This window comes from Schistocerca gregaria, chromosome 10, assembly GCF_023897955.1.
Source record: "Schistocerca gregaria isolate iqSchGreg1 chromosome 10, iqSchGreg1.2, whole genome shotgun sequence".
Taxonomy (NCBI): domain Eukaryota; kingdom Metazoa; phylum Arthropoda; class Insecta; order Orthoptera; family Acrididae; genus Schistocerca; species Schistocerca gregaria.
This window is the reverse complement of record NC_064929.1, coordinates 124,297,585-124,311,887: the sequence shown is the minus strand read 5'-3', so window position 1 is coordinate 124,311,887 and position 14,303 is coordinate 124,297,585. Positions and strand designations below refer to the sequence as shown.

Here is a 14,303-nt window from a genome sequence, read left to right as displayed (position 1 = left end):
CCCTGATTTCCAATGCAGACATATACACTACTGGCCATTAAAATTGCTACACCACGAAGATGACGTGCTACAGACAATAAATTTAACCGACAAGAAGAAGATGCTGTGGTATGCAAATGATTAGCTTTTCAGAGGATTCACACAAGGTTGTGCTCCGGTGGCGACACCTACAACGTGCTGACATGAGGAAAGTTTCCAACCGATTTCTCATGCACAAACAGCAGTTGACCGGCGTTGCCTGGTGAAACGTTCTTGTGATGCCTCGTGTTAGGAGGAGAAATGCGTACCATCACGTTTCCGACTTTGATAAACGTCGGATTGTAGCCTAAAGAAATTGCGGTTTATCGTATCGCGACATTGCTGCTCGCGTTGGTCGAGATCCAATGACTGTTAGCAGAATATGGAATCGGTGGATTCAGGAGGGTAATACAGAACGCCGCACTGGATCCCAACGGCCTCGTATCACTAGCAGTCGAGCTGACAGGCATCTTATCCGCACGGCTGTAACGGATCGTGCAGCCACATCTCGATCCCTGAGTCAACAGATGGGGACGTTTGCAAGACAACAACCATCTATATGAACAGTTCGACGACGTTTGCAACAGCATGGACTATCAGCTCGGAGACCACGGCTGCGATTATCCTTGATGGTGCATCACAGACAGGAGCGCCTGCGATGGTGTACTCAACGACGAACCTGGGTGCACGAATGGAAAAACGTCAATTTTTTTTGATGAATCCAGGCTCTGTTTACAGCATCATGATGGTTGCATCCGTGTTTGGCGACATCGCGGTGAACGCACATTGGAAGCATGTATCCGTCATCGCCACACTGGCATATCACCCGGCATGTTGGCATGGGGTACCATTGGCTACACGTCTCCGTCACCTCTTCTTCGGATTGACGGCACTTTGAACAGTGGACGTTACATTTCAAATGTGTTACGACCCATGGCTCTACCCTTCATTCGATGCCTGTGAAACCCTACATTTCAGCAGGATAATGCACGACCATATGTTGCAGGTCCTGTACGGGCCTTTCTGGATGCAGAAAATGTTCCACTGCTCCCCTGGCCAGGACACTCTCGAGATCTCTCACCAATTGGAACCGTCCGGTCAGTGGTGGCCGAACAACTGGCTCGTCACAATACGCCAGTCACTACTCTTGATGAACTGTGGTATGGTGTTGAAGCTGCATGGGCAGCTATACCTGTACACGCCACTCAAGCTCTGTTTGACTCAATGCCCAGGCGTATCAAGGCCGTTATTACGGCCAGAGGTGGTTGTTCTGGATACTTATTTCTCAGGATCTATGCACCGAAATTGCGTGAAAATGTAATCAAATGACAGTTCTAGTATAATACATTTGTCCAATAAATACCTATTATCATCTGCATGTCTTCTTGGTGTTGTAATTTTAATGGACAGTAGTGTAATATGTGGATACCTGTAATGTAAGACGTGAGGTGAAGCAACTGGAAAAATTTTGTGAAGATTTTTTTTGTCAACGAGTATTCTTGTTTTGTTTCAAGTGCTAAGAAATTACCAGAAGTGACTACACCTCAAGAGAGAGTCCAAAGTATAGCGTGGTATGGGGAAACGAAAACGACCATTGGTGTCCAAACATATTTTCAACATTAACTTCAAAGGGACTCATCATACGTTAAGACTTGGTATGACAGAGTTCGTAGATACTGGAAGTGTAAACAGGCAGTCAAGTTGTGGTTGAAAAGGCACACGACTAGAAATTTTAAGGGAGACATTCAACAGAAGACCATCAACGTCAGTTCACTGAACATCACGAGAGCTAGACATCCCTCGCTGAACTGTTCACAAGGTGCTGCAAAACCGACTTCGTTTGCACGCTTACAAAGTTGATATTGTGTATGCCCGCAAACGAAACGGGTTGCAACGTCGTCACGAATTTGCTGTCGAGCTTTTGAACTGGGCAGTGTTGAGCTATTGAACTGGAACAGGCAATACCCCAACAGTCATCGTCAGGGAATATAAGCTTTTCAGGCGAAAAACCTTGTACATATATGGGAAGGTTAAACAGCACAACATTCGTACCTGGGGTCTGGAAAACCCCACAGTTTTCCAGAATACGCCATAGCCAGCAAAAATGTTGATGAGTGGTGTGAGCTGATGGAAGACAGCATATTGGACCAGTTTTATTCACCGAACAGACATTAACAGGACCGTTTGTCTGGAAATCCTTGAGCAGCTTGCTGTCCCTTGGTTTCTTCCCTTGATCCAGATGACATATTCTAGGAGGGGGATGCAATGTAGGTTACATGTTCTAACTTGCTGGACCGAATATTTCTACAGCGATGCATAAGACAAAATGGACCAGCCAGTCAAAGCAATCTCCAAACCTAACCCCTCTCGATTTCTTGCTGTGGGGTTATGAGAAAGACTTTGCGTATGCCTAGCCAGCACAAGTCCTTGGGGATCTCTGCAGAGGAACTGTGGACCAATAGCCTCCATCACACCAGACAGGCTTGTGTACACGTGGGTTGACTAGAGTACGGTCTAGGCATTTTACGAAATGAGCCCATGTAGAAGTGTATAAATTTTTTGCATAAGACTTTTGAGTTACTTTACACAATGTAGCCTCATATTTTTTTGATTGAATTTTATGTGGTCATCCTGTACTATGAGAATGACATGTGGTACAATAGAGAACCCTTTCCATTTTTAAGCGATGTTGCACCTCTATATACTCGAAAAAACTTTCCTTCAGTCGAAATGGACACATATTGGAAACAACTATGGATCTACAACTACATCTACATGGATAATCTGCCAATCACATTTAAGTGCCTGGCAGAGGGTTCATCGAACACCTTCACAATTCTCTATTATTCCAATCTCGTGTAGCCCGCAGAAAGAATGAACACCTATATCTTTCCATACGAGCTCTGATCTCCCTTATTTTATCGTGGTGATCGTTCCTCCCTATGTAGGCCGGTGTCAACAAAATATTTTCGCATTCGGAGGAGAAAGGTGGTGATTGGAATTTCGTGAGAAGATACTCTGATTGTTTTAAACACTTGTTGCACAGCACCTTGTACAAAATTTTATGTTATTAAAATGTTGACATTGGCTGCATAGAGTTACATTTTTATTACGTCGGACAGGGTCGGTCCACATGACCATTTTCAGCTGAACACTGTAAGTATAATTATGTAAGTATAATTATGTAATGTACTACAACAGTCACATCTACAATTATGGTAGTGTGTGGTTCAACATGAAGCACATACTGCTGTATGTGCACTTACGATTATCAAATGAAAACCGAACACCTACGATAACAGGGCCATGAAATGGCTCCATTCAAACGTAATCACCAGAGGCATTAATACATTTATCCTACTTGGAGGCGTTTCATAGAACACAGTCGGTTGCTGACGGATCCACAGCCATACGCACTCTTGCACTTCCTCGTCCAGTTGAAAATCAGACCAAGATGCCGTAGCGAAGCCTTCGTCGGATTGCAGTGAGAGGGCGGGCATTATCGTACAACAGGACGAATCCGTGCGACAGCATTGCTGGGCGTTTGACTTTATGGGACCTAGCAGTTACTGCAAAGTGTCTTCCTTGGGGTATCCACTGATTGTGGTTCGATGCTCAAGGAACTGGACAAGCAGAGGGGCCCTGCAGTCGAAAATGGAGGTCATCATGACTTTACCAGAACTCGTGTGAAGAGCTTCGGATTTCTTTGGTGTGGCAGATGTGGGATGTTTTCGCTGTTGGCTGTGGTTCAGATGGATCTAAGCACTATGGGACTTAACATCTGAGGTCATCAGTCCCCTAGGCTTAAAACTACTTAAACCTAACTAACCTAAGGACATCACACACATCCATGTCCGAGGCAGGATTCGAACCTGCGACCTTAGCAGCAGCGCGGTTCCCGACTGAAGCGCCAAGAACCTCTCGGCCACAGCGGCCGGCTGTGGCATCTTTGTTAAATGATAATTTTCTACTGGAAACGTGACGACAGCTCTTCCATTTTACAGGATTTGGGTACAACAGCATATAAAGACAGAAAATTATAGATTATACATCTACAGCTACATACATACTCCGTAATCCACCATACGTGGTGTGGCGGAGAGTACCTCGTAGCACAACTATCATCTTCTCTCCCTGTTCCACTCCCAAACAGAATGAGGGAAAAATGACCGCCTATATGCCTCTGTACGAGACCTAATCTCTCTTATCTTTGTGGTCTTTCCGCGAAATGTAAGTTGGCGACAGTAAAATTGTACTGCAGTCAGCCTCCTATGATGGTTCTCTAAATTTCCTCAGTAGTGATTCACGAAAAGAAAGCCTCCTTTCCTCTAGAGACTCCCACCCGAGCTCCTGAAGCATTTCCGTAACACTCGCTTGATGATCAAAGCTACCAGTAACAAATCTAGCAGCCCGCCTCTGAACTGATTCTATGTCCTCCCTCAATCCGACCTGATAGGGATCCCAAATGCTCGAGCAGTACTGGAGAATAGGTCGTATCAGTGTTTTACAAGCGGTCTCCTTTACAGATGAACCACATCTTCCCAAAATTCTATCAATGAACCGAAGACGACTATCCACCTTCCCCACAACTGCCATTACATGCTTGTCCCACTTCATATTGGTCAGCAATGTAACACCCAAATATTTAATCGACGTGACTGTGTCAAGCGGTACACTATTACGGGATTCTTTTTCTTATTCATCTGCATTAATTTACATTTATCTATATTAAGAGTTAGCTGTCATTCTTTACACGAAATGACAAATCCTGTCTAAGTCATCTTGTATCCTCCTACAGTCACTCAACGACGACACCTTCCCGTACACCACAGCATCATCAGCAAACAACCGCACATTGCTATCCACCCTATCCAAAAGATCATTTATGTAGACAGAAAACAACAGCGGACTTACCACACTTCCCTGGGTCACACCAGACTTGATGTGAATACACTGCTTGACAAATAAAGTGAAGCATTCAGAACACGTGATTGGATGTCACTGTAACTTCATACTCGTACACACCATTAGCAGGTATGTAAATGACGAACAGTAATTCTCCCCGACAGGTAGAACATATGTCACAGTGTATTGTTGTTATTCCCGTTTAGCGGTGTTACCAGCCTCATTTGGGATATAAGGGACATGAAAAGCGTCGGATGTTGTGTTTATTGCTCGGAATGACATGGAGATGACGCGTACTCGTTGTCAGCGCCGGACAGATCTTGGATGAGGCCCCATTGCGGCTCGCGATTTGGACGGATGGTCGAATCGTGCAGTAGCAAGATTTGTGGGGCATTCGGATGTGACTGTCGCCCCATTTTGGACTGCTTGGGAACGTGAGGACAGGCATACTCCTCGTTAAGGCTCTGATCGACCATATATGACCACCAAAAGAAAGCATCACCGTGCTGTGCACTGAGCACATTGTAACCCCATCACATATGCACTTGCCATCCGAGTAGAAATAATGGAGTCTCAGCAACTCCTGCTTCATACGGTGCCATTGGTCAGACTCTAGGAGCAGCTGACTCTCATTAACATCACAAAACGAGCGGCTGTATTTGGAGTGGTGCTGTGAGCAGGAATCATAGGCTGGTGATGAATGGAGTTGCGTTGTGTTCAGTAATGGTTGGTTGGTTGGCAATGAGCGTTGGGCGTCATTGGCCAGGAGGCCCCTTGCAGGTTAGGTCCAGCTGGCTTGGTGCAGGTCTTGTTACATTCGACGCTACATTGGGCGACCTGTGCGCTGGATGGAGATGGAATGATGATGAAGATAACACAACACCCAGTCCCTGAGCGGAGAGAAAAATCTCCGACCCAGCCGGGAATCGAACGCAGGCCCGTAGGACAGCAATCCGTCACGCTGACCACTCAGCTATCGGGGTGGACGGTTGGTTGGTTGATTTGGGGGCAGGGAACCAAACAGTGAAGTCATTGGTCCCATCGGCTTAGGAAATGAAGTCGACCATGCCATTTCAAAGGAACCATGAGGCAGCATTGTCAGCGTCTGACAGGTCTTGGATGAGCCCCATTGCAGCTCGCGATTTGGACGGCTGGTCGAATCTTCCAGTATCAAGATTTGTGGGGCATTTGGATGTGACAGTGGCCCCATTTGGGACTGCATGGGAATTTGAGGGCAAGCATACTAGTCGACAAGGCTCCGATTGACCAAATCTGACCACCAAAAGAAAGCGACACCATGCTGTGCACCGAGCACATCGTAACCCCTCCACATCTGCACTTGCCATCCGGGAAGAAGTAATGGACTCTCAGGAACTCATGTTTCATATGGTGCCACTGGTCAGACTCTAGGAGCAGCTGACTGTGGAATCAGCATCCCTCCCATTGACATCACAGAACGAGCGGCTGCATTTGGAGTGGTGCTGTGAGCAGGATACATAGACTGGTGATGAGTGGAGTTTCGTTGTGTTCAGTAATGGTTGGTTGGTTGGCAGGTCCGTCCGCCTTGGTGCAGGTCTTATCACATTCGACGCCACATTGGGCGACCGGCACGCCGGATGGAGATGGAATGATGATGAAGATAACACAACACTCAGTCCCTGAGCGGAGAAAAAATCTCCGACCCAGCCGGGAATCGAACGCGGACCCGTACGACAGCAGTCCGTCATGCTGATCAATGAGGCGGATGGTTGGTTGGTTGATTTGGGGGCAGGGAACCAAACAGTCAAGACATTGGTCTCATCGATTAGGAAATGATGGGAAAGGAATTCGGCCATGCCCTTTCAAAGGAACCATCCCAGCATTTGGCTGAAGTGATTTAGGGAAATCACAGAAAACTTAAATGAGGATGGCTGGACTTGGGTTTGAGCCATCGTTCTGCTGAATGCGAGTCCAGTGTGCTAACCACTGCACCACCTTGCTCAGTGTTCAGGGGATGAATCGCGATTCTCATCAGCGAATATGGTGGTGACCTCGTGAGAGATCTCATTCTCCGAATGTTTCAGAGAGGCGCAGTGGTGTTACTCGTGGCGTTTCAGTCTGGGGAGCCTTCGGGTATGCCTTTGGGCCTGATAATGGCTGAGGGAACTCTGACAGCACAACAGTATGTGATGGACATCCTGCCTCCTCATGTGTTCCTTGTCGTGGCGACAGTTTTATGGCCGAGCGGTTCTAGGCGCTACAGTCTGGAACCGTGCCACCTCTACAGACGCCGGTTCTAATCCTACCTCGGGCATGGATGTGTGTGATGTCCTTAGGTTATGTTTAAGTAGTTCTAAGTTCTAGGGGACTGATGACCTCAGATGTTAAGTCCCATAGTACTGAGAGCCATTTGAACCATTTGACAGTATCATAGCAGCATGACAATGCTCATCTACACACGCTACGAGTCTCTATGAACTGTCTGCTCAATGTTGAGATACACTTCTGGCCAGACCTGTCCCTGACACAATATTTGTGGGATTATCTTGGACGTCAGCTCTGTGTCAGTGCCAGTAACCTGGATCTCAGGGGGCCAGTTACAACAGTTGGGTGCCACCTTCCTTTAAGAAAGGTTACAGTGGCTTTACGACACCCTTCCAAACCAAACAACAGCATGTATCCAGACCAGACAGGGTGCAGCGTCTTCCTGATAAGTGCGCTCACAGTGTCAAGTTCTTCGCAAATTTGAGTTTATTTTGTAATCAGTAAACTAGCATGTGATCCCTGCTGAAACTCGGAAGTTTCACTTCACATCCTCCTGTGCTTCTGGACGCTTCACATTGTTTTGTCAGGCACTGTAACAGTCCAGTTCATAGCATGTTTCCAGAAGCTTTAAATACCAGGTAGCTACCATCATAGTGCAACTGCTGATAGAAGTCCAGTGTGGGCTGTAATTATCGTGCAGCAGTAGATATCCTGATGCGTTAATGCCATACCTCTTTACGCTGTAAAAACATTATTTCCAATTTTGGACAGCAGGTGCAAATCTGACACTGTTCAGTATCTTGTAGATGTCCCCGATGCTCATACTGAACTAATTAGGTAAGCAGCATTTAGCAATCAAATAGACATTATTCCTTTTCCACTTGTTTGACCTTTCTGCCCACATCTTGTTCCTAATCCACTAAATATGTAAACATTCCTATACGTGTTTCCTTTGTTCACAGCGATAGATTTGCACCTGGTGACCAAAATTGGAACTATTTTTTTTTCCAGGATAAACAGATTCAGCATTATTGCATTAGCATATAACGACATAAACAATTGCAGCACTGGAAAATAATTAATGTAGAGCAACGAAATTTGGGGAATGCACTTATCAAGGTAACATTGCAGGTGTGAGATAAGCCATCGTATATGTGAAATCCTGGTACATTAAGAACCTGTGTAACTGCCAGAATATTGAATGTAAGCATGCAAACGTGCATACATTGAGTTGTATGGGTGCCGGATGTCAGTAGAGAGTTGCCGTGCGGTTCTAGGCGCTTCAGTCAGGAGCCGACCGACCGCTACGGTCGCAGTTTCGAATCCTGCCTCGGGCATGGATGTGTGTGATGTCCTTAGATTATTTATGTTCAATTAGTTCTAAGTTCTACGCTACTGATGGCCTCAGAAGTTAAGTCGCATAGTGCTCAGAGCCATTTGAACCAAATCCATTTGATGTCAGTAGTGGGCTGGAGTTCCATGCGTGTTGCACTTGGTCAGTCAGTACAGGGATGGTTGATGCTATTTGTGGTTGGCGCTGGAGTTGCCGTCTGATGATGTCTTTCAAAGAAAATTTCGCACTGGCTGTATCAATGATTTTTATTAAATCTGCGACCGGTTTCGCACCACTTATCGGTGCATCCTCAGGCAATATACGCTATTTATAGCATTGTAACGTTGAAAATTGCCCTGTAGCCGCTCCCCACCATTCACGTCCAATATACAGGGTGATTCAAAAAGAATACCACAATTTTAGGAATTTAAAACTCTGCAATGACAAAAGGCAGAGCTAAGCACTATCTGTCGGCGAATTAAGGGAGCTATAAAGTTTCATTTAGTTGTACATTTGTTCGCTTGAGGCGCTGTTGACTAGGCGTTAAGATGGCGACCGCTCAACAGAAAGCTTTTTGTGTTATTAAGTACGGCAGAAGTGAATCGAAGACAGTTGTTTCGAACGAAGTATGGTGTTAAACCTCCTGATAGGTGGTGTATTAAACGTTGGTATAAACAGTTTGAGAATGGGTGTTTGTGCAAAGGGAAAAGTTCTGGACGGACGAGAACGAGTGATGAAAATGTAGCACGCTTCCAGCAAGCATTTGTTCGCAGCCCAGGAAAATCGACTCGCAGAGCTAGCAGAGAGCTGCAAATTCCACAATCAACTGTATGGAGAGTCCTACGAAAAAGGTTAGTTATGAAACCTTATCGTCTGAAATTGGTTCAAGCACTGTCTGCAGCTGGTAAGATTAAAAGAATCGATTTCTGTGATTTTATCCTTGCTCAAATGGAAACAGATGAATCTTTCGTTTCAAAGATTGTGTTTAGTGATGAAGCAACTTTCCACACTAACGGGAAAGTCAACCGTCACAATGTCTGTATATGGGGCACTGAGAATCCGCGGGAAACAACTCAGTATGAACGTGACTCGCCTAAGGTGAACGTTTTCTGTGCCATTTCAGCCAATAAAGTTTTTGGTCCTTTTTTCTTCGGAGGTGCTACTGTAACTGGACTACAGTATCTGGAGATGTTAGAGAATTGGCTGTTCCCTCAGCTCGAACAAGAAGCACAACAATTCATATTTCAGCAGGATGGAGCGCCACCACATTGGCACTTATCTGTCCGTAACTACCTGAACGTCAACTACCCGAGGCGATGGGTCGGCCGCGAGGCAGCCCGTGACAGAGCACTTCATCACTGGCCTCCAAGAAGCCCTGATCTTACCCCCTGCGATTTTTTCTTATGGGGGTATGTTAAGGATATGGTGTTTCGGCCACCTCTCCCAGCCAACATTGATGATTTTAAACGAGAAATAACAGCAGCTATCCAAACTGTTACGCCTGATATGCTACAGAGAGTGTGGAACGATTTGGAGTATCAGGTTGATATTGCTCGAGTGTCTGGAACGGGCCATACTGAACATCTCTGAACTTGTTTTTGAGTGAAAAAAAAAACTTTTTAAATACTCTTTGTAATGATGGATAACAGAAGGTTATATTATGTTTCTTTCATTAAATACACATTTTTAAAGTTGTGGTATTCTTTTTGAATCACCCTGTACAGTCATCTGGTGAAAGCAGTAGCCAAAATTTGGTCAGGCCGTGTCCGCTGCCGCGAGGCTCCTCTCAGTTTGTACGGTCATTGCCACTGCCATGTTATAAAAAATTTTTAAAAAAGATTTTGACTATTGCTGTACATTTTGTGTTTAATATAGCCCCACAAGAAGGAGTCGGACCTGTTCAGATCTGGAGAATATGGCGGCCAATCGAGGCCAATGCCAGTGGCCTTTGGGTACCCCAGAGCCAGAACGCCGTCCCCATAGTGCCCCCGCAAGAAATCACACACTCGCCTGCTTCGATTGGGTCGAGAGGCAGATCTAGGCGAAATCAGGGTCACTTTGGGTAATTGGGACGAAATCATCTTCCAAAACCTTCACGTACCATTCGGTAGCCACTGTGCCAACAAGGTTTATGGCACCAATTGTTCCGTGACTGGACACTGCTCACCTCAGTCACTGTTGAGGGAGAACAGACTTCTCATAGCGAAATAGCCAGACTGTCAGTCCCTTAAATGCGCCAGTTGCGCTTATTGGCGAACCCATCCAAATGACGATGATGATGTGGTCCCATAGTCTGAGGAGCGTAGCGAACGCTGCGGGAGACTCGCACCCCCGATTAGGCACGGTCGTAGCGTAGGTTCGTTTGCCATTGCTTTCTTCCGACCGTAACGGGGACACCCAGTCATCTCCAGGCACGGAAAATCCCGGACCCCGTCGGGAGGCGAGAGTCCGTGCGCGGGAAGCGAGAATGCTACCACAAGACCACGAGCTGAGGACCATCCAAATGAAAGTGGGCTTGGTCGCTAAACCAAACCATACTAATTTCCATAAGGCCCCGCTGCCAACCGTGCACTTTTAACGTTCTGACGCAAGCCGTTCAGAAGTTGTGACGTCCGCAGCTCGTGGTCGTGCGGTAGCGTTCTCGCTTCCCACGCACGGGTTCCCAGCTTCGATTCCCGGCGGGGTCAGGGATTTTCTCTGCCTCGTGATGATTGGGTGTTGTGTGATGTCCTTAGGTTAGTTAGGTTTAAGTAGTTCTAAGCTCTAGGGGACTGATGACCATAGATGTGAAGTCCTATAGTGCTCAGAGCCATTTCTGAAGTTGCGACGACATTACATCTAGATCTACATAGATACTCTGCAAATCACATTCAAATGCCTGGCAGAGGGTTCATCGAACCACCTTCACAATTCCCTATTATTCCAATCTCGTATAGTGCGTGGAAAAAATGAACAGCTATATCTTTCTGTACGAGCACCGATTTCTCTTATTTTATCGTGGTGATCTTTCCTCCCTATGTACGTCGGTATCAACAAATCCGCATTCGGAGGAGAAGGTTGGTGATTTCGTGAGAAGATTCCGACGCAACGAAAACCGCCTTTCTTTTAAAGATTTCCAGCCTAAACCCTGTATCATTTCTGTGACACTCTCTCCCATATTTCGCGATAATACAAAACGTGCTGCCTTTCTTTAAACTTTTTCGATGTACTTCGTCAGTCCTACCTGGTAAGGATCCCACATCGCGCAGCAGTATTCTGAAAGAGGATGAACAAGCGTAATGTAGGCAGTCTCCTTAGTAGGTCTCTTACATTTTCTAAGCGTCCTGCCAATAAAACACAGTCTTTGGTTAGCCTTCCTCACAACATTTTCTGCGTGTTCCTTCCAATTTAAGTTCTTCGTAATTGTAATACCTAGGTATTTAGTTGAATTTACGACTTTTAGGTTAGACTGATTTACCATGTAACCGAAGTATAACGAATTCCTTTTAGCACTGAAGTGGATGACCTAACACTTTTCGTTATCTAGGGTCGATTGCCACTTTTCGCACCATCCAGATATCTTTTCTAAATCGTTTTGCAGTTTGTTTTGTACTTCTGATGATTTTATTAGTCGATAAATGACAGCGTCATGTTCAAACTACCATAGACGGCTGCTCAGATTGTCTCCAAAATCGTTTATGTGGATAAGCAACAGCAGAGGGCCTATAACACTACCTTGGGGAACGCCAGAAATCACTTCTGTTTTAGTCGATGAACTACGAACTGTGACCTCTCTGACAGGAAATTAGAAATCCAGTGACATAACTGAGACGATATTCCATAAGCACGAGCCGCTTGTGTGGTACAGTGTCAAAAGCCTTCCGGAAATCCAGAAATACGGAATCAATCTGAAATCCCTTGTCAATAGCAGCCAACACTTCGTGTGAATAAAGAGCTAATTGTTATTTCATACAGTTCAATAGTAGCACGGTATGTCCCTGACAAACGATAATTACAGCCCACACCGGACCTCTGAGAGTAAAGCACTCCGTCTTCAGGCCACAAGTGGCCCATCGGGACCATCCTACCGCCGTGTCATCCTGAGTTTAGGATTCGGATAGGAGGGGCATGTGGTCAGCACACCGCTCTCCCGGTCGTTATGATGGTTTTCTTTGACGGAGCCGCTACTATTCGGTCGAGTAGCTCCTCAATTGGCATCACGAGGCTGAGTGCACCCCGAAAAATGGCAACAGCGCATGGCGGCTGGATGGTCACCCATCCAAGTGCCGGCCACACCCGACAGCGCTTAACTTCGGTGATCTCACGGGAAACGGTGTGTATCCACTGCGACAAGGCCCTTGCCACCTGTGAGAGTAGCTGTACCTTAATTGTAACCACCCGGTATAGACCTCTAATGACCCATTCAAATGCAAGATGTGGGGTAGATGGATCCAGATGAAGGCAGCTGACCTGGACTCGCACTCTTGGAGGAGGGGCCGAATCTCTTCCCTGCTGGGCGCTCCTTCTGCCTCTCCAGCTCGGCGTTGTCGTCCGTGATGATGATGTTGACGGACTCCGGCTCCTCGGTCGTGGTCGTGGTCGTGGGCGTCGACGTCGTCGTCGTCAGCGCCGCCGCGCCGCTGTTGGTGACGTCACCTCCCCCAGGCTCGTCAGACGTGCTGGTGGGTCGTGATGTGGGCGTGGACAGGGACCTCGTGGTCGTGTCCGGTCGCTGGTCGTGACCCGCGGCGTCGGGACCCACCGACGCTGTCGTCGTGACTGTGGTCGTGGTGGTAGTGACTGGCGTCTCTGGTGAGGGCTGCGGCTCGACCATGTCGTGCGGGCACTCCTGCCCGCACTCGCAGACCTCGGAGAAGTTGGACCCCATCTGGACTCCACCTGCAACCGTCGAAAAAGTGGTACAGCTTTTGTACACCGTAACTGGTGCGGATCAAAAATAATGGGCATGCCATGATACGAAGAAACTACTGCGGTCACAAAGCAAAATGACGAAATACGGTCTAGAAAGGGCCTGAAGAAAATGGAAAGTATTTTCTGCGACCAATATTGTACGAGAATGATCAAAAAATAGTTCAAATGGCTCTAAGCACTATGAGACTTTACATCAGTCCCCTAGACTCAGAACTACACTACTGGCCATTAAAATGGCTACACCAAGAAGAAATGCAGATGATAAACGGGGATTCATTGGACAAATATATTATACTAGAACTGACATGTGATTACATTTTCACGCAATTTAGGTGCATACATCCTGAGAAATCAGTACCCAGAACAACCACCTCTGGCCATAATAATGGCCTTGATACGCCTGGGAATTGAGTCCAACAGAGCTTGGATGGCGTGTACAGGTATAACTGCCGATGCAGCTTTAACACGATACCACAGTTCATCAAGAGTAGTGACTGGCGTATTGTAACGAGCCAGTTGCTCGGACACCATTGATCAGGCGTTTTCAATTGGTGAGAGATCTGGAGAATGTGCTGGCCAGGGCAGCAGTCCAACATTTTCTATTTCCAGAAAGGCCCGTACAGGACCTGCAACATGCGGTCGTGCATTATCCTGGTGAAATGTAGGGTTCCGCAGGGATCGAATGAGGGATAGTAACACGTCGGATATGTAACGTTCACTGTTCAAAGTGCAGTCAATGCGAACAAGAAGTGACCAATGGCACCCCATACCATCAGGCCGGGTGATACGCCAGTATGGCGATGACGAATACACGCTTCCAATGTGCGTTCACCGTGATGTCGCCAAACACGGATGCGACCATCATGATGCTGTAAACAGAACCTGGATTCAT

At 46.6% G+C, this 14,303-nt stretch overlaps 1 protein-coding gene across 1 annotated transcript in view; it reads right to left on the bottom strand.

Moving 5' to 3' along the window:
- LOC126293207 (C3 and PZP-like alpha-2-macroglobulin domain-containing protein 8) overlaps window positions 1–14,303 on the bottom strand; it is a 732,149-nt gene that overhangs the window by 6,858 nt on the left and 710,988 nt on the right. The window contains exon 26 of the mRNA XM_049986331.1: window positions 12,950–13,378. Coding sequence (XP_049842288.1) covers window positions 12,950–13,378 — 429 coding nt within the window. The remainder of the gene's footprint in view (window positions 1–12,949; window positions 13,379–14,303) is intronic.